The following is a 21,066-nucleotide window of genomic DNA, read 5'->3' as shown; positions in this document are numbered from 1 at the left end:
TTGATTGTACAGCTGAAATTGGCCAGTGGTTACAGTAACACATAAAGGAAGACTCTTCTTTCCCCTGAATTATCTTTAGCTGGAATAGACAAAGCAAGGAAAAATGAAGCAGATGCAGGTTCACAAAGAGCTGAATGGCAGAGCCCAGGTCCAGAACTGAGGTTTATTTGTATTCCATTTTGCACTGGAGTTAAACTCAGGTCTGTGCATATCAAAAAACAATTTTTAAAATTCCAGGAAAAAGAATATACTCTGTTTTGTTCTTAGTAATCTGTCCATTTTCAATCTTGATATTTCTCTACAATGCAACTTTATCCTTACTGGATCCTCCCATCTTTGCCTCTGCATGAGGTACTGGAATTGACTGAAATTCCTTCCCCTGAGTACACCAGTGGAGCTTTCTTGTACTTCGCTGCCTTGTCACCAACTTTGGAACTCTCATACTGCATTTTGATATTTTTCCTTCCCTTTTTTATGTTCCCTATAAAAAACCCTGAAGGTTAATTTAGAAGAAATAAAATCTATTACTACTTTTACTGGAAGGCTTCCATTTGTATTAAGAAGGTGGTAAAATGCAAAGTGACAGTGTTAACTAACTCCTAATTTGCCCTGTTATGGGAGGGTGTGTGTGCACTTAGCAGCCAAGCAAGCTTCTTTCCAGCAGCATTGACAGAATTTGATTAATTGATACAGATGGGAAAAAAAAGCCATAAAGCCTGTGGGAATGTGTGCATGTATGTGTAACAAATTTGGAAGGTCCTTTCCTTTTTTGATTCTGTGCTGTATGAAAGTCAGGTTTTAATGGGCTTTGTGGCTTTTGAAGTAACAGTACTGCTTTGTAGCAAAACAAAATGAACTTACGAGACAATTTATGCATATAGGCAGCTCTGGCTGATGTTTGAAATCTTAAATATGGTTTGGGTGAGGGTGTACTGTGCAACTGTCATAAGTATGAAAGCACACAAACTCTACTGTGAGTGCTGACTAGCATGAGTAAGAATCACGAAGTGGGACACAAATATGCACAGGATGGTGGGGGTATGTGCAGGGGATGAAGTGAATGATACTTTATTCTTGAGCTCTGCCAGCCAAAAAGAGATTGAAACACAGACAGTTTTGGGGGCACTGCTGGTGTAATTGTGTCTGGGTATGGCAAACACCAGCCCAGCAGCTGGAAGGGGTGATCCCAACCCCTTCTCCCTGTACCAATGCAGATTTACTGTCTCTGTTTATGGAGTCACACAGTGAATGGCCTTTGAGATGTGATTTGGGCTAACAATAATCCACTTCTTCTTCCTTCCCAGAAGAAAAAAAAAAAAAAAAAGTTAATTTTGGCACTGTTTAGGCTACAGAATAGCTGTATGAATAGCTTGATCCTGTCTGCACATGTGTGAGACTGCAAGCAGGGCAGGGAAGGGCATTCTGGAGCAGGGGCTCAGGAGTGCTTTCAGCTGCTGCATTGCTGAGAACACAAATGCAGTGACACCTACAGCCTTTGGTCCTGCTCCCCATGGCAGGAACACAGCTCAGCAAAGAGGTCACTTCACAAACGTGGAAGGAAAAGGTGCACAACAAGGCAAATTGATTAAAAAAATCTCCAAAAATAATATGCTTCCACTCTGGTAGTGAATCATGGCTGGTTTTGAATATGCTGTGATTCTTCAGATGGCCCTGTGCTTTGCAAGATCTGTCATGTAAAAAATTAGCTTTTAACTAATTTTAAGAATTAAATAAAAAGAAGAGCTACTGGGCAGTACAAAGTTATGGAATAACTTTCAGAATAAACTGAGAATCTCTCATACATGGGGAATCTTGACCCAACCTTTTGAGCCTTATCTTTGTGACACCTGGTCATTACCTGTGGTACAGGTGGCACTGGGATCTGGATTTCACATCAGCAATGCCAGATACGTGGCATGAGTCAGTGCCTGTCCTTTATTAAACAGGGGCAGCAAGAATCAGAAGACATGATCTTGCAGTAGAAAACTTTATCTGAAGTCCATTTTCCTCATTACAAAAGCTTTTTAGCAGCTGAAGCCTATATTGATATGCCAGGTGTAGCCTTCTGGCCCCTGGCTTAGCACAGCTCTAAATTCAAAATGTGAGTTTTAAAATTCCTCAGCAGCATTTCTCAACCCCTGAACCATTTCCAGAGAGTTTTGGGAGCAAGACCTCCCCAGTGACAGCCAGTGCTTTGATTTTACATCAGCCTGAAGAGCTGAGGTCAGCTGATCATAAACCATTTAGTTAGGTTTCGCTCAGATATTTCACCTTTGAAAAGAAAGTATTAAAAAGTTACCAGAGTTGGAAAAGAGCTAGTCTGAAATTGTTCAAGCTGCTTTGTAGTTAAATTGTATGCTAATGAGAAATAAAACCCACAACTTATCACAGAGGTGAGCAAACTATGTTTTTTCTTTATTTCCTTGCAGTGTCTCTGGCACAGGGTATGACCAGTTTCTGTGAGTTGCCACAGACAATTATTTCCAGTGTTGCCTTGGAGAATATGGGAAACGGTGTAATTTACATACCCATTTTTTTCTAAAGCATTTTACAAATTGTGCTGGCTAGAGGGCAATCTGGAGTCTCAGGAGCTGAAGTCCCCTGAGATAGCTCCTGCCCTGAGCATGCTTTCATCATAGTAAGCAAGCGTTCAGTCATCTGTACCTCATCTGGAGAAGCTTATTATGTTCTTTTAATTGACTCTTATTTTTGCTCTTCCATCTGCTGTCCTGGTCACCAGCATGTAAGGAGAGAGTGCTACATAAGCCTGATAGGTGTAGCACTAAAAAATACATATATTTAAACATGTAACTTTTAAGATCATATGAACAATTTAAGCATTCTTTGAGGTCTAAGAAGTAAGTAAATATTCTGTTGAAATGATTCTATGTGTAAGGCTGTGCAGGGTAATTCCACAGGGAATGCTGGTACCTGTTTTTGTTCAGGAAATTGGCAACATCCTAGAGAGAATTTGATTTAAAAATAGCAAATGTGTATTTGCATTAGGATTTTTTTTGTGGATTTGTGTCTGGAAATTTTGAGGGTTTTTTAATGCAAAAGAGTAAGTAACAGGGTGATTCAGATCTCACCACCCAGCCACTGTGCTTCCATCTTTACTTGGGGGAATAAAGGACTAATTTGTAATCATGACTCCTTCACATATTTTCCGACCTCTTTCTGTTATTTTTGGTTTTCCCACATTGGGTATGATTTTATATTTATTCAGTTGAGTTACTCTGGTTTCACCTGCCCCTGCAAAGCAATTTTTTTTCAAAAAGAGGCATAAAAGGTAACACTTTTGACATGGAATCCTCTTTCTGTATTTTACCTGTTTTTATAGCTTATATTAGCCATTGGAAAACACTCTGCTCCAAAGGTTCTGCGCAGAGATTTTCATTTTGCATTTAGTAATCATTACTGTAACTGTAAATACTATTTTGGGAAGTGTGTTTCTGTTGATTTATACTTTTTCTGACCTTTTCTTTTCTCCACAGATTAAATTCGACAGTGATGGTGTCTGTGTTTGCTGTGAAATGCAGCATCAGACATCAGGCTGCAGTAACCTGGGAGAAACACTGAAACTGAACCCTCTGCAGGAGTGCAATGCAGTGAGGCTGACCCTCAAGGTGTGTTAGGAGAGAATTAACTGTTTGTTGCAGTTTTAACTTAGCGAGACAAAGTGTGTGAGGAAGGGAGCAGCAGCTGCTCTTCTCTGTCTTCATCCACCCTTACGTGCAGAAAAGGTCTCCATCACAGTATCAGCATTTGTGTGGGTAACTGCTTTCCTAAGGATTACTCAAGAAACAGAACTGAAAGCTGGCTATGATTTATGCTGGAGGGTGCAAGAACTTTGCTGTTCTGTGGCCGTGTTTTATGATGTTATGGTAAATGCAAAGAAACAAAAAGTGTTGCAGATGATGAGGTGTTTCCTGATGTGCTGCTGCCATGAAGGCAGCCGCGTCACTCTGGGAGAGAAAAGTGTTCTTTCTGGGTGATGCTGGAAACCTGCTTGTAAACTGCCCTGCAACATTGTAAGAAGTTTAAATCTTGTAGCATTTTGTGTTACAGCTACCCGGATGAAAAATTGAGAGCAAATACTTGCATATTGTATAAGTGAGTTAGAGCTCAGTGTGATTGCTGCCATCATTGCTTCACTTTGGTATCACCAAATGGGAAGGCATTGATGCTATGTTGTTTTGAAAAATAATAAGGAATCAATGAAAGAACTGCTTAGAAAAAGAAACCCTAGACTGAGAGGTAGATATCGATTCATTCCAGGTTCAGTTGCATGATCAGCAGAACTTTGTATCTGTGACTCTCAATTTCAAAGTATGTATTTTAATAAAACTAACAGAAAACAGTGGAGTAAAGTAGAGAAGTTCATTGTGACAAGGATCTTAGGGAGTTAGATTTTCTCAGGTGGGTCCTGAGAAAGCTATAAAAGTTTAATTGATATTTGAAGATATATTTTTAAATTTAGAATGGATAGAAATCCTATATAAGGTATGTAGTAAATACCGAAATGTTCTTCAGCCTTGTTAAGAAAAAGAAAAAAAAAAAAAAAAAGCCAGCACCAAGTAATATGGATGAGGTAGAAGTTAAAATATTTTTATATGGTCCCAAAATTAAGTAAGAGCTCTGCCTCAGGTTTTAATGAGGATGATAAAGATAACAGAGCAAAAACCTGCTGGGTAGCAGGATTTTAGTAAGTGGAAAAGGAGCATAACTTGACATTGCTGGTCAAAACAGAACAATCTTCAGTGAAATGTATTACAAGAAGGTAACTTCTGAGAAGGACATTCCTCAAAGTATGACAGATGCAGAAACATGAACCTGTCATTCAGGAAAAGCTGATCTGCTAATCCCATGAAAATAAAGATTGAGGGAGCATATGTTTGCTTCTGTAAATATGTCAGCAAGGTAAACTTTAATGAGAGGGAAAACAACTGTTTATCTTTGGAGGACCTTGTCAGCATATGAAGTGAGTAGAAGTGACATATGCTAAAAATCAAGACAAGGATTCTAAGCAATACAGCCAGCGGAATACAAGCACAAAATTTAATTTCTTCTAAGATATAACTCAATCATGTATAAAGGGAATTGACATATCAACTTACATTACAAGAAAATGGGTTTAAACACAGGAGTTCCCATGAGTATAGTCTGAGTGCAATTTTAATTATGTTCAGAACTTTTCATCTAAGAAAGGGTAGTTAGGAAAGTAACTTTTTCAGAAAGCTTTTTACATCTTTTTCAGTTTTAATTCTACATTTGCTTTCTATTTGGCTTAGCTCTGATTCCTGGCTGTAAATTTAAGAACAGTGTTCTACTAAGCCCATAAGAAAAAAAAGTTTCAGCTCATTAGGTAACAGCTGAGTGATAAGGCTCACCCTCTTTAATTACAGTTAACAGCTACAATGTGATTTTAAAGAAACAGATGTTTTAGTACTGAAAGCTCAATTGTATTCATTGTTTGAGGAGCCAGAGGGAGAGAAAATGTTGAGAACCAGAGTTAAGATTATACATTTCATGTACAACATTATGTAGGTTTTATGCTCCTCTTTCTTGCAGGTGGGTAAAAATCTGGTGTTTCCACTAAGTCATCTGTGGGGTTTTGGTGGTAGCAGCTGTGGAGCTCCACTGTGAACAGAACAATCCAGCACATATCACCTGTCTGATCTTATTCCCAGGCAGTCAAACAGGACAAGGAAAACCAGCAGTGGCTCCTGGCCCTGTGTATGTTAGCTGAGCCTTGCCTGATATTGAGTGGGGGGTTTATTATTGCTTTGAAAAATCTCTAAATTTATTGTTGTTGTTCCTGCGATGAACCATCTCTATGTGCTTTTTTGTAAATCAATCCTCCTCCTTTCTTCATTTCAAGCCCTGAATAAACTACTCCAACCTTTTAATGGGGACAGAGAACTACCACTGCAGGATGTATGGTCCCACATATGCACATTTATAGATACAAGTATTGATTGCAAACGCTGACCGATCTATAAGTGCTGATTTCTGAGATTAGTTGAATAGTGGGGTTTCAGCACAAAGTGATATGTTACAGTGAAATGGACAAAAATACTGTATCATTTCACTGTTGTACTCAAGGGTGTTGAATTGGTAGGGTTAGAATTATGTTTATAAGATACCATACTTGTAGTCTTGTCTGCACACCTCAGTAAAAACAGCACAGTTGCATGATGAGCTGCCATTAAGGTCTGCAGGCGCCCCAGTGGGATTCATCTACCCTGTTTTACAATGGAGAGGCTTCCTGGTTTCTGTATTTCACTAGGAAATGTGGGGGTTTTTACTGTTTCCTGCAGTAGTAGCTCCTAAGCTGCCCCTGAAAATAAGGTTCTTTGCTTTCCTCTGGATACTCAAGGTCAATAATCTGTGCTACTAAAGGGTGTCAGTGTCCTAGTATCTTGATTTTTTTTTACAGTAACAACTCTTCTAGAACAGCTTTATCCTATATTAGGAAGTTACTTGGTTTAATTAAAGCCAAATGAAGGCACAAGCAAATCCTACCTATTTACAAAATTAGTTAAAAGAGTTTAAAAGGTTTATTAAGAATCAGGTGTCAGAATGAGATGATGGCCACAGATGGGATGGATGTAGGATGCAGTTTCAATAACATCAACTTAATCTTTTTTTCTGCAGGAAGTGGATGAAATTTTAAGGAACTGAGTTTGTCTTGTCATGTTAAAGTAAAACAGCTAAATTTTTCTGACATCTTTCATCTATGAACATTTTGTCTTCTTTCTAAACTCGGGGTATTCTTAAGATATACATGCAGCATTTTGAGAGGGTGAAGTTAGGTGTTTAGAAGTTTGAATTACTTTGTAACGTATTATTGCTGTTTGATACTGATATGCAAGAGGGGAATGTTATGCTACTTTGGTTTAGTAAGGATACAGTTGAGTATTTTTAAATACTTTTAACAGCTCACACAGTCCAGAATACCTACAGACATGTATGTGAAGTTATAGATTTGGTATTTACGTGATTGCTTCCTACTTTGCTTAAGGTGCATGTGTAGAATGCTTTTGTGACTATCAAGCAAGGAGAGAAGCTGATTCCCTCCTCTGTTTTCCGCATAAATATTTGGCTTGGAGCTGCTGAAGTTCAAGTACAATATAAATTGTAAATGTCTGTTTCAGGTTTCTGGTTCCATTCATTAGTTAGGCATCTCTATTAAAGATTTATACAGCTCAGGGATCTTGAAGTCTTCTGTGTGAATACTTTCTTTCCTTTCCTCTCCTTTGAATCCAAATTTATTGTTACTGAGTTTCCTGATGACCAAGTCTACTCACGTATTTAGTTTTTTTTCATTCAGAAGAAGATGCTTCCACTTGCAAAACAGAGGATGGCTCCTAGCACACTCTTTAGAGTTATGAGAACAGTCTTTCCTCAGGTTTACTGTAAGACCAAATGCAATATTATTAATTTTACTGAATGACTTACCTGAAAGGCTTCATAAGCTACTTAAAATTGGATAAAGCTCAGCACAGAATAAGTAATTCCAGATCAGATTTTTAAATGCTGGATTTGTTTTGCATTCCTTTACAGGCAGCTGAAAATATTCCCTACATTCAAAATATGTTTACCACACCAAGACCATAAAAAATAGGGTGGGTCAGGATGGGCTCTGTAGTCTGAATAGCTGAGCTACTTTTCCTTCCTCATACTTCTTTCTGTTCCTAGTTTGGACAATGAGTGAATATGGTTGTGAACTTCTCTCATGGCTGAAAAGGTGCTTCTTTGAATGACTGGAATCTGTTTATTCCATCCTTGTCCAGTTATGTTATGAAGCCTTAGCCTTTCAGGAGTCTCTAACTATCATATCCCCAGTACTAAACTTAATGCAGACACCTGAGTTGGAAGATATGCAAACTTGAGTGCAAGCAGAGAAGATTTTTAAGTAGCAGTGCACTGCACACTGCCTCTTAAAAATATAATAAAATAGTGAATTATGCTGTACTTTCAAACCTTAAATCTATTTTGTGAAGTGTTGATCATCTCTCCATTTACAATGCAATGTGTGGTTGAGACCCATTTGACTCAGAATTGATTCTTGAGCCTTCTTTGTATCAGAGCAGATATTTTTCCTAGTGTTTTTCTAGACCTATCCAGTGAGAACAACTCAAGTTATATTTTGAGTTAAAAGGATTGTTGTCCTTGAATTCTTGAATAAAAGAGGTGCATTGACACTAATTTCATGGGTGAAAAAGCTTTGATGCTCATTATCTCTTTTCAGGATACAGTAGTATAAGAAATGAAGCACTCTAATTGAAGTCAATCAAGGAGAAAGGAAATCATCTCCACAGCGTTGCAGCCGTGGAGCTGCTTTTAGCCATTGATCACTGGGGATGCTGAGATCCGTTTGCTCAGGGCTGCTGCTCACAGTGTTCCTTTCACACATCAGCAAGCTGATTTTGCTGCTTTCATCGTGTATTGGCTAAGGTCTCAAAAGTGCCAAGAACCTCAAAGACTACAAATCTTTTATTTCCACAAGAAAATAATCTGTTCAGCCAGCAAAATGTGAGTGTGTTGTAAAGAGAGCTGTCAGTTCAATACTGTTGAGCAGACTGGAGCTCATAAAATGAAATGGATGTACTTTGTTTCTTTCTAGAGCAAAACAGGTTTAAATACAGTTTCTCAATTCTGTGTAAGCAGCACAGCTGATTAATTTTCTGTATAGTACTTGGCAGAATGAATATTTTGAGGTAATCATGCTTCATCTGTGTGGTGTGGTCTGCACTGAGTGACAAATTCTCTGCTTCGATGTTCATGCGTGTAACTTCATTTACAGTACAGTTTATTGCTGTGATAGGAAGAAGCAAGAGAGTGACTAAATATTTACCAAAGTCTGCATTTGAGTTGAGTTTTGAAGATGTCCAGGCATTCCTGTTCTAGCCTGGCTTACTTGATGGTTTTGAAAGACAACTATTAGAGATAAATGCAGTCATAATTTGGTTTCTAAGCTGAAGGAACTCTATGGGTATGGCCCACCATTAGAGTGAAGTGATACTATTCCAGTTTTGCTTTGCGTTTGCTGTGTTAGGAGGTACAAATGATGTTCTGAAGGACAAAATTTGAGGAGGGTACACACACGTGCAGCGAGTGTTCATTGGTTATAAGGAACCAGCTCTGCCAGTGCACCCATCACTGGCTGATGGGATTCGTGCCGTTGTCATTTTTCATTTTAGATTCTATCTCATCTCTTTGCTTCTGTCAGGTAATTGCATGTGCTAACAGCTGTTCTAAATTGCTTTGTTAAATGATTGTTTCTACAGTTGAGTTATCGATGTGGCAATCACCAATTTTTTACTTATTCCAGGTTGATGCCATCTGACTGCTTTATCACCCAGCAGTTTGATGGAAAAACAAAGAAAATCAGTTTTTAGGACAAATTGCTTTTCGAGCATATTGCAGTATGAGTTTTTTAGTATGATGTTCTCAATTAATCATATCTTAAAATTACATTTTTTAAAATACAGAATATTAAAATACTGAAATTAAACATTTAGATTTTAAATAATACTCCGGTTTTGTAATACATCTCCTATTTTAATGTTTTCTGTAGGATTTTGGACTACACATTTATAGAACATGCGTTTTTATACATTTATGTATTATTTTAATTGTGCTAATAAAGGAAGAACTGAGGTGCAGTAGCACAAAAACAGTGTCAAAAGAATAATAGTGAAAACAGCTTCAATTAGGAAAAAGAAAAAATAGCTGTTCTGTCCCAAAGTTGGACATATGGGAAACAATAGTATGGAGAAGATTTGAGAATGCACAGGTACCATGTGGGAATGCCCAGGTATCCTTTGGGAACACAGCACAAGTCAAAGGTGTCTGTTATTATGGAGGGAAAGCATGATAAACAGTTGTGCAGGTGCTGGCACCATTAATTTGGTAATTGTTCCAGTTATAAATGGAATACTGCTACCATGAAATCTTGCTTTTTTTCCACTGTCAGTGTTAAATTTTAGTTGTGCTTTTAAGATTTAGTGAGGGACCTACTTGGGAAAATAAGTGGCCACAGAGAAACGGCTCACAATGCTGTCTGACCCCTGTGGATGTATATCTGGACTGATCTAGGCATGGTTCCAGGCAGTTCTGACAGCTGATTCCACCCTGAAGGGCATTTGTGTCCTCCGCAGCTAGTGAGCTAAGGTGGATGAAGAAAATTGTATATGTAATCTGTAGAAGAATAATTCTCCCTAGTACATTCTACTTATCAGAGCATTAATTATCTTATAAGCATGCTGAAGAATCAGAGTTTTGTTTTAAAAAGACAAAGACAGCATCTAAGACAAAATTGGTTCAGCCGTTTCTGAGGAGCAGAGAATTGTCCTTCACACCATTAGATTCACGTGTTGTGTGTTCTGATTAGTGTTCTAGTAGATGTTAGCTGAAGATCTGTTACCAAAGCTCCCTGGTTTTGTATTCAGTACAGATTTCCTACTCCTGTAGACACCTATAAATGTAGCTGGCTGGGGCTGTGGGGAGTTGTGACTGGCCCTGTGGTGGTAACTGCTTTTTCACAGACATTTCCTAAAGGACCTCTTCATTGTCATTGTTTGTTCCAGCTGCTGTCTGTCAGCACCTACCCTGTCCTTCTGGCAGTGTGCTTGGCCATGGAGGGCTTTAGTTCCTGCTCACTTTTTATCTATAGCTGAATAAATGAGTGTCATGGATTACCTCATTATTTTTTTCTACAGGGCACAGGGAGTAAATTTCCTGAAAATGGTAAATTGCCTGAGGCTGATTAATGTTTGGGAGGGTGGGGGGAGTGGGAAGCAGAGGAGAAGGGTGGGTTGTGGCTTGATTTCTGTTTGAGTTGAAACAGATTTTAGGATAAAAAAGCCAAAACAAATAAAGAAGCAGTCTTGCTTTAAGAAATATCTAGTGGTGGTGAGGCCTCCACAATCATTGCTCAGTTATTACTGTCTCTGTTATAATTTTAGATTTACAGTGTTTCAGATGTCTGCTCCTTATTGATCTTTATAAAATACATAAAAACTCTGCATCCCTGCATTTGGAATTTATTCTAGTTGTACCTTCACCTTCAAAGAGATTGTAGCAGGAAGAGGAATTGTGTGCTTATCCTGGAAAGGAGTGTGTGGAAAGAGGCTGCTGTTCCTGTGGGCAGTAATCCCTGCCCCACATCAAAAGCATAATGCTGAGTAACAAACGGAGCGCAGCTGTCCCAGCGTGCCAAGGAAAGTCTCAGGGTGGGTAGGGATGAGTGTAGCCTGCAAGGCACAAGAAATAATCCTCACACTAGAGTCAGTGTTTGCAAGGCCTTCAGTTGTGCCTAGTTTAGGATCCTGCATTTAAGGAAAAATGTGGGCCCAGGTGAGGTGAAACAAACTAGATTAATGAAAAGGATCGGAGGCCTAGAAAGTTGATTTCAGTCGAGAATTGGAGAAAATGGTGTTAATATGTCATGCAGCAAAGGTGAAAAAGGCTTCAAGAGTGATAATAGAGTTCAAAGGTATAAAAGTCCGCTGTGTAACAGCCTGTTCTCAAGAGCTATGGAAGAAAAGCCATGGGTTTCATCTATGGAATGGACAAAACCAGGACACTGATGGTAAAAATAAACATTGCAATAGTGGGACAAAGCTGTGGGGTCTTTAGGAACAGATGAGAAAAACATCTGTCATGAGACTTAGAGGCACAGTTAAGTATCTCCTGGGACATGTAAAGGTATATGAGGGTCTTGGAGACACTTTACATCCTAATTTAGAACGTTGATTTTATTATTTAGCACAAATGGTATTAAGTTATGCACTCAGATTGGCTAAGTGTGTTGTATTTAAATGGCTGTTGTAGGCAATGGATGATGTTTCTTCCTGCTAGCAAATTGTCCTATTTTCTACCCTAGATCTTGTCTCTGCCTCGGTGTTCTTTACATAGGTTTGCACATGGAGAGCAGAACATGAAGGATCTCAATCTCCTTTTTTTTTGCCACTGTTAACTAATTGGGTCTCCAGGGATCACTTTGCCTGTTTACCTCCATTTGCATGCTCTAAGTGGGTCTGTATGACTTTGAGTGAGTCCTCTGCATCACCTTCTGTAAGTGACTTGGTGATTGGCCCTTCCAGTATTTTGCTGTTAATGCTGATGATTCATTAGTCCCCTGACTGAGGGGCCGGCCAAGAAGAGAGAAAACTACTGACCAGATCAGCAAGAGTAAATCTGGCTCAGTGGAAGTTATTAAATAACTAAAACTTGTTGGCCCGTTTATTGTCTGCCTGGTTCCCATGGCTGGCATTTCCATCTTCAAATCAAGGTCACTTGAGGAGCCAACAATTACAGTGGCAGGAGTAAATCTGTGTCTTTCTATCATTTGTTTCAGAGCTGTTGGGGAAAACAAAGCAATTTATAGCATGGAAGTCATTTCATGCACTGGCAGTGAATGAAGTGCTCTTTTAAACTTAGATCCTATGGAATGTTCTTTACACAGTGAGTGTTTTTTACTCACTGTGTTGTAGCAATTTTGTTCTGTTCTCTCTGGTGCTTTTTCTCAAATGCTTTTTCTCAAATGCTGGCTGTTCAGAGAACTGAGCCACACAATAGCCACAGCAGCCATGCAGTTTCTGTACAAGGATTGTAGTAGTTTTCAAATGTTGCCAGCACACTAAATTCTTTTCTTGTGTTTTCACTGGCTGTGCAGAAAGTAAATACAAATCCAATGATTGGAAGAGAGATAAATACTTTATTTTTAGTGACACCATTGCTATAAAAATGTTCCATTTTAATTAAAATGTTTATTTTCTTTTATTCTGCTTGTTCAAACAGTATTCTGTGTTCTATGTTAAACTTTTTGTCCTTTAAAAAAAAAAGCCAACATTATGACCATAGGCACTCAGTTCATCAGTAGAAGGTGAAGTATCTGGGTGTGTAATCACTGCTTTTCTCTCATGTATAAAAATATTTCAGATGCATCGAGTTTCTGACACAGAATAAGTCTCTATTTCATACTAGAATTTTTTTAACACACAACCCTAAAATTTCAACTACTCATAGCAATAATATTTCTGCATGTAGTTTTTAATCAGAGATGTCTTTCATAGTATCTTTCTTGTGATAGCTGCAGCTTGGAGTTGACTGTGAAAGAATAATTTGTCTCTTTGGGGAACAAGAAAATTTGAATATCAATATTTCTGAGGAAGTATCTAATAGCAAATGTGTTGTGAGAACTGGAAAAGGGAAGATGTTTGTTTCTGTAATTGCTGCCTTTGTGGATTGCTACCTGAAAAAGATTACGAGCTAAATGAGTTCTACCCAGTTATTTGGGACCTTATTCATCGATAGCAGTTGAGAGTGTTTGTTATCAAATTCCTCAAGCATTTCCTGTCTTTTGTGTCCCTGAGATAAGAGATGATATTCTGCTGATGTCTCTTCGCAGGACCTGTTGTTCAGTGTGTGCGCTCTCAATATCATCTCCACCATTGTCTGTGCTTTGGCAACAGCAATGTGTTGCATGCAGATGGTTTCTTCTGATCTTCTGCAAATGGTGAGTACATTTCAGTGGCAACACAGGGTTTGTCCAGCATTGCAGTGTCCTTCTCTGTGGATGCTCATTTGCACCTACTCTTTGCTTGTAAACTTAAGCCTATTTGTGTGTCTCTGTGTAGTGTTAGAATGTGTGTGTACATGGGTGTATTTTATCTGCATACATCTATGTAAACATAGCATATAGATGTATGCAGCATGAGGAGCTGCTGTGTTTTAATGTTTATGTATTATAGTATGATAATATGATCAGGATTTTGCAATTGGGAGTTGTTGTTTTTGTTAACGAGGTTATTAACGAGGTTCTGTTACAGATGCACGTTACATTTGCTGTCATCACTTGTATATTATCTCCAGTTTCCACACTCCCCAGAGCAGCTACTTGGCTTTAAGATCCTAGTTTTCATTACTAGATTGCTATGAGAACTACTGAGGATGAAAAGTATAAGCTCAAAACTGGAACTTTTCACAGCCCTGCGCCAATAATTTTGTTTTCATAAGGAAAACATGTTCAGCCTCAGAGTAGCATTTGTGTTCAAAACAAGAGCAAAAAGGATCATTAATCTTCTTGCACAGTCAGCTGCATCACAGGATGCTGTCTTGTTTTGGTTGGACAAAGGCAGCTTTCCTATTCCACATGAGTGTTGGGATTCACAAGGTTTCAATGTAAAAAAAAACAAACAAAATTTAAAAAACCTGTGTATTTTTCAGGCCAGCTCCACTGCTTGTAACCTTGCTCTATTGCTGATTTATCTAGGAAATGTCTTGTTTAATAAAGGAGGGCAAACACACGAATCTAATACTGGCCGTTTGTACATCTGGTATTGGAAAAATTTGCATGGAAGGAAGACTGGCCCAGTAAGTTAGCTGCAAACCATTTAAACAACACAGAAATGTTGTAAAGCCTACCCACAGTTGTTTTTAAAATAAATAAATACTTAGAAATACACTGGGTGCCATGGGTATTGATTTAAGTGCATGAATTACAGAGATAAGACTGCCCTTTCTAGACAAGTGTTCCAGTCACTGGGTTTCAAACCCAGTTAAAGAATATCTTCAGTCTGGGATCTGGTGTTTGCTTCACATGGTAATGGGTATAATAAGTTGAGCTCTTATGTTTAGGTAATCACTGCAAATAGTATATAAATGCATTTTTGCTGTAGGGCTCTGTGTGTGCATATTGTGCAGGCTTGTAGAGGCTTGTAAACAGTGCTTATTTAATAACACTAGTATGGATGGGAAACAATTAACAGAAATAATAGCTTCAGCTGATGACACATTTTAAATGTTAAAGGGTCTTTATTGTATTCTGGGCATTCTTTCTTTCCATGCACTCTCCCCCTGCATATTAACTACAGGAATGCCCGTTGACTAAAGAACTTATTCACCTTGCAGTGATAATGGGGAGATGAAGATCATACTTTGAAAAATCTGTCTGTCTAGTGGAAAAATGGTAGCAGTGATCCAAAAGTGTATATTCCAGGAATCTTGATCTACACTTAATGATATTTAGCAGTGTCAGAGGAATAAAAACGAATAAGTAACAATGAACCAAGACCAATATTAAAAGTGCTTCTCATGGGCATATGCAAGAAGCAGTAACCTCAATAGGAAGTCAAATTCCTAAAAGCACATAATTTTTCTCTCTGCCACCTCATTCTGGATGTCTTTAAGATTCTTTCTTTCCCACCTGGCAATGCTGCTGTTCCAATGTTTATTTCTTTTTGCTTCCTATGCTTTCTGTTTCCAGCTTTCTGTCTTCCTGCTTAGTTGTCCATTCTCCAACCCTTTCAGCTCCATCGACAAGAATTTTCATCCTTCTCCCCAGAAAAAAGGGAAATACATCTGTACCTATATTTCTGCTGAATCCCAGTCTTTTCTTGTTTATCAGTTTTTCCCTTTCTTTTTTCAGGTTGCTGAGCCAGATTCCTACCGGGCCTAAGTGAGCGTAACTTCCCTGGGGCTACGCTGACTTAGACCAGCTCAACTCTCACCTGAGGATTTCTTTTTCTTTCACTGTTTTCAGCCTATTGTCCTATGATCTGCAGTTCCCCTTTGCTCTACTACACCCAGAAATCTGATTAACTTCATTTTCTCTTGCTTGTTAATGCTGGATTTGTGCTTTTTCCTTTTACTTCTCACTGATGTGTGCATCTTCTCTTAGCTGGGTTCTGCCATGTTGGAAGTTTGACAGCAGCAGCCAGAGATACCACTTCCTCCTAGCTGAAAGGTTTTAATTGCTGTGCTGATGGTTTTCCTGTGTTCTACAGTATTCAGGAGCTCTCCTGTAACAAGAAGAGGCCATAGGGAACACCCTCCTTGGATGTCATTAAGTTATCATTAGAGCAATCAGTTCTGCGATTCCTCTGCTGTGTTCTTGTCTCAGAAATTAATCCATTGGAATGGTAATTTTTGCAAATTCAAAGAATTCCAATTTATTGCTTAGCAACATAAAGCAGGTGTAACAGTCTCAAGAAAATCTGCAGCAATGATTCTGTGATTTTGTGCTTTGTTGATGACTTTTGCATACAGCAAGTGTCTTGATTCATACAGGCAAACTGATGTATTTTACTGGAAACTGCTGTCTTCTGACATCCCAACCCTTAGGAAAAGCATCCTAAAAGCACAAACACAAGCTGTCCAGTAGTAAGCACAATTTAAATTTTCCAATGAATTTGAAGAGGGGGTTTTTTTGGTTTAAAACCAGTCCTACCTAACAAATATTTTATTTCAAGTGCTAAGGGAAAAAATTACAGCGAAATACTTCAAAGTGGTTTTATTGCTTTATATTTTATTTTATATTTTTTCTGGATTGTTCCTTGTTTGAGTTGACTGTTTTAGAAAATATCCCAAAATTTTCATTTCACTTTAACCTTTCTCACTGTGTTAAGTGTATGCATTTGCCCAGGCAAAGAAGCCCTACCAGTTGTACTAAAGCTGCAGGAGAAAGTGATACCATAGCTAAAGATTGAAAAGGCCTTTGCTGTGTTTCACTAGAGACTTTAAGGCTGCACTCCATTACAGGGCTTCCCAGAATTGTTCTTTCTATGTACACACCCCTCCAGGAAATAAATGTGAATCAAATCAGATCATATCAAGGCTCTGTAATGTGAAGAAACCTCTCTTAATAACCAAACTGTCACTTCCATGATATTTCATTTGTTGCCTGAGGCAGTTTCAGTTTGCATCTTGTCTGATGGATGGCTACTGTGAAAATGCACCCTGTTTTCTTCAAAAGGTAGCTGCCCGGATTAAAGTAAGAAATACAAAATATAGCACCCACTGTGGCCGAGCTAAACATGAATTAGACCTAATCCAGTCCTCCTTCCACCCCCGATATGTTTATACACTTCTTATCCTAGAAGTGCTGGCACTGATATCATTGAGTGTGTTCTGATTTTATCACCATCACTGTTAGTAGCTTGTTCATGTTGTGTGATACCTAAAACCATCTGTTATTTTGTAAAGAAAATAAGGTAATGATGACACATGCAAGCTGTAATGTTTAATTACTGTTTTCATCAGTCCTAGTGATAATTCAGCATGTCATTATCTTAATAGGTTGTGGTTAATATTTCTACTCAAACACCTGACAGAAAGCATCTCTGTATGAGGGTAATATCTTGCTGGCATTGTTTAACCCCCATATTCCGGTGAAATAGTAATAAAAAACCTTCAGAGTGAAACTTAAGTGAGAATTCATCTTACATTATTACATATAATTTTTTATTTAATCTAATGACATCAAAACCTAAATAATCCTTTTTTGGGCACAAAGTTCACTTACAGGTACTGTAAAACCCAGATAACAGTCCCTTTAGAAATATGCATTGGGAATGATGTACATCCATAGAAAAATCCTAAATGTAAATATGGTTGCATAAATACTCCCCTCACACCCACCATAAATGCACACCTTAGGTCAGGAAATCTTTTGACATTTTTAACAAATGTAGCATTTTTCATCAAACACTTTATTGGTAGAATAAGAATATTTAATATTTAAGACTAAAGTATGATAAGTACTTCAAAAAAGAACACAGAGCAATGCCCATGAGGCTCCAGAGCTAATGGCTTGTGATGGTTGTAGGAACAGAAACTGGGAACAACTGAGCAGAAAAATCTGAATGTATTTTCCTTATCAAAATATCTTGTGTCTCAAAATTTTCCTTTAAGATCAGGGACAAATTAGAAGAGTCAACCATGGTCCTTCCGTTCTTATAGACAATTAGAGTCTACATCTCCCTTCAGCAGATACTGATTCCAGTGTTTTAGAAAAGGAAAACAGCAACCTGTCCAGGAGGACAGTTAATTGAAGACAGAATTATAGACCCGAGTGTATTGCACAGAGCTTTCACTCAGGATAACATGTCAGTATTTAATTACATGCAATTAGAAATTTCTATTTCCCATTCTCAGAAATCAGCAGATTTTTATAAATGACTGAAATGAGAATAATGAACTCTGGAGTCTCCAAAGGACTGATTTCAGAGTTATGCAGTGCATGTAATAAAGGCGATATGGAAGACAGAGGTAATTACATGCAGATACAGGAAAAACTCAGATAAGTTTCCCTTAGAGCACCAGGCACATACTGATCTATGGCACTTGTGGTTGAGATAAGCTGTAATTGCTGAGCACTGGCTCCCAGCAGTGGCATTTACATGGGGTCAGTGGTGCTGAGCAGCTGCAGGATGCAGAGAGCACAGAATGGCTTTGCTGATGTTTTGTGGGCAGGTCCCTCAGCTGAGAATCCTAGTGCAGAGCTGTTGGTCTCACATACCTTGGGCAGAAGGAGGAACCACATGGTATCACATGAGGAACTGTTTCAATGGAGAATTATATTGATAGGTCTTTCCTGCTGTTTCTTCTGTTCCTTAACTGGGTCTCCTCCATCAGCTTTTACCTCAGTGTACTCAAAATATTCAGAACATGAATAATATCTTCTGGTCACTTCAGTGACCAACTTACAGACAACCTTTCAGTGAAGAGCTGGAAATTCGGTCTGACAATAAGAGAATGAGTTTTACAATTTTACACATATCTATGGAATGTGTTTATTTCACCAGGAAAAGTTAAACTCTGAGAGATGTATTATTCTTCACTGGGCAGGGATAGCTGATGTGTCTGGCTGCAGGCTGTGAGCTGGCAGAGGAGGTCGCTGGTGTCCAGCCCCATTGTTGCCTGTGTGGAATTCTCAGTACTGTGGCAATGGACCCTTGAGCATAACTGCATTTTCAAAAACTTTTACCTCTTCTGGAAGTGGGTTGCCTCTAGCATTTGTGCTTCTAATTCTCTGCTTCCTAACAGCTTGCTGCTGCTAGCATGGTAAACTTCTGTATTGAATGCAGGTCCAAGCAGTGGGTTTACAGTATTTTACAGCTTTCTTGTTTACCCTGCTACAACCAGACAGAGAGCATGTTTTACTCTTTCCTCATAACTGCAGACACAATAAAAACAAATAAGTAGTCCTCACTATGAGGGCTATTATCAGGCTGTTCCATTCTGTGCAAGTCAGATGTGCCCAATGAAAACACACTGAGTTCTGTGGTCAGTGTGTGCTCTGTGTTCCACATCCCTTTAGCACATGCACTGGGCTGTGTAATATCCAGTATCAGACACATTTCACACGCTGAAGTAAGGCCAAAGATGAGTAAACACCTCTCTGATTGAGTGTAATAGTCTGAGTGCCAAGCTTCAGAGGTAAGGTCGGCTGTTTCCTAAAAACCCATGAATTCCAGATCCGTTATTTCATTGCCTGTCAGATTTCTGAAAGCTCCCAGCATCCAACAACTCCAGGAGGGTAACAGAAATGGTTGAGTCTTCTGGATTTCCACAGCCATGGGCTTTCTCTTTATTTCTAGTAAATATGCTTGAACTGTCTGTTGATAGCTATAAATTTTTGCTAAGCTTTTAATGCAGTTGGGTATTTAGCATTTACCAGAGATGCTGTATGCTGTTTATCTTTGTCTGCAGCCGTTTTCTATCCATTGCTTCTGCAGTGGCCATTAGTTTAATCCCGAGGCTGGCTGGGAGTCCCACTGTGTGAGTTGTTCATGGTGTGAGATGTAGTTTTTGACATGATATTGAGTGCAACTTGATCCTGTTTATCCTGGTGACTGAACAGCCCCCCCCATTTTCTGCTTGCAGTTCTTGTTGCTGCCCATCCCGTTTGCCATCAGTATCTTGAGGCTGATTATTTGATAACAGCTGTCTTCTAATACCAGAAATGTGTGTTTCTGTGTGGAAGTATTTGTCAGTGTTTCTGCAGCTTTCTCAGCTCTTTGCATTTTATTACTGTCTTTTTTAACCTATGAAATTTGTATTAAGCCTTTGCTGAAACCCTGCCAGACTTCACTATTTGAGACTAACTCTTGAAGATGTTTAAAATACATTTTCCTGTAGAAAGAATAAGCTTTTGCAAGCTAGCAGAGATCAGTAGACAACGTAGTATGGAATAAAATATGACTTAATTCCCACTTACTAGCTTTCAATTGTTTTCTCAAGGATGTCTGTTCTTTGTGGTAATCCCTTATATTTGCTATTGTTTCATTTCCTGCTAGTTTCCCTCTTACAGCCTTTTTCACTTTAATTTCTGTGCCTTCCAGCAGGATGATATCACACAGGTAAACTGTTGTTTATAAACACCCCCAAACATGTGTATTTCCATGTCCATCCTGCTGCTCGTTGTCAAGTGTTGGTCACAGTTCGTTGCCATGGTTTGTATTGCCAGATCTTGAAAGGGATGTAGATAATTCTGCTGTTCAACTGAGCTGCATCCAAGCATTAGATCTTTTCCTCCTGGAACCACAGCCCCTTCTGCCCTGTGTAAAACCTCTCCCTTCTGTCGTGTCCCACAAAGTGTGTGCTGATGGTTCACCTGCTGTGAAAGGTGCCCTGTGTTTAATTGCCCTGTTCTGACAGTGGTGAGGGTATCACTCCCAATGTGAGGCTCAATGGATCCAGCTCCAGGGAACTCCAGGACTGAGGGAACAGAGCTGCAAGTTCTCTGATGCAAACCAAAGCTTGGGGTCCATGGCAATATGGAAACAGCCTGAGAGAAGATCAAGGAGGTTGTAAATTAAAATAGTTTTGTTTCCAGACTGTAAAAATGACCCAAATTATCAACTCTTCTAGGAAAATGAGGGCTGTCCTGAGTTTGGTGGAGTCAAATAGTGTTCAAAATATGACCCCAGCATGCTCAGATATTTGTCTTCATTGTGATAAATGTTTACAGGTTTTAGGTAATTATGTTGAAGTTTGTCTTGCTTCCTTTTTTCCTAAAAGACTCTTCCATGTGTTTGAGATGGTAACAGACCGATGATTGCTTAGGACAGAAGTTTGGAGTTTAATACCTGGTCTTAATGTTATGTTACACTTTGGGAAATGGCTGTTGAAAGATCAGATGAGTTTAGACCAAATGAGTGCAAGAAAGTTGTGTGGTGTTTAGTTTTTTTCTTGTAAGCCAAATAGAGAAAGGTCTGATAGTACCTGGGATAACAACATCCCAGCTCACAGGAGGATGGAAGAGCATCAGAC

General features: G+C 38.8%; 1 protein-coding gene across 8 annotated transcripts in view; it reads left to right on the top strand.

Annotated features, from left to right (window-relative positions):
* FAM189A1 (family with sequence similarity 189 member A1) overlaps window positions 1-21,066 on the top strand; it is a 126,065-nt gene that overhangs the window by 75,956 nt on the left and 29,043 nt on the right. For 4 of the 8 annotated variants that reach the window (XM_038146684.1, XM_038146678.1, XM_038146680.1 and 1 more), the window contains exons 4-6: window positions 3,495-3,626; window positions 13,421-13,528; window positions 20,091-20,153. In XM_038146684.1, coding sequence (XP_038002612.1) covers window positions 3,495-3,626; window positions 13,421-13,528; window positions 20,091-20,153 — 303 coding nt within the window. Of the gene's footprint in view, window positions 1-12; window positions 201-3,494; window positions 3,627-13,420; window positions 13,529-20,090; window positions 20,154-21,066 lie in introns of all 8 variants that reach the window. The other 4 variants (XM_038146685.1, XM_038146682.1, XM_038146681.1 and 1 more) reach the window with 4 other exon arrangements.

Source organism: Motacilla alba, chromosome 10 (genome assembly GCF_015832195.1).
Source record: "Motacilla alba alba isolate MOTALB_02 chromosome 10, Motacilla_alba_V1.0_pri, whole genome shotgun sequence".
Taxonomy (NCBI): Eukaryota; Metazoa; Chordata; class Aves; order Passeriformes; family Motacillidae; genus Motacilla; species Motacilla alba.
The sequence above is the reverse complement of the archived record's forward strand: the minus strand, read 5'-3'. Positions and strand labels throughout refer to the sequence as shown.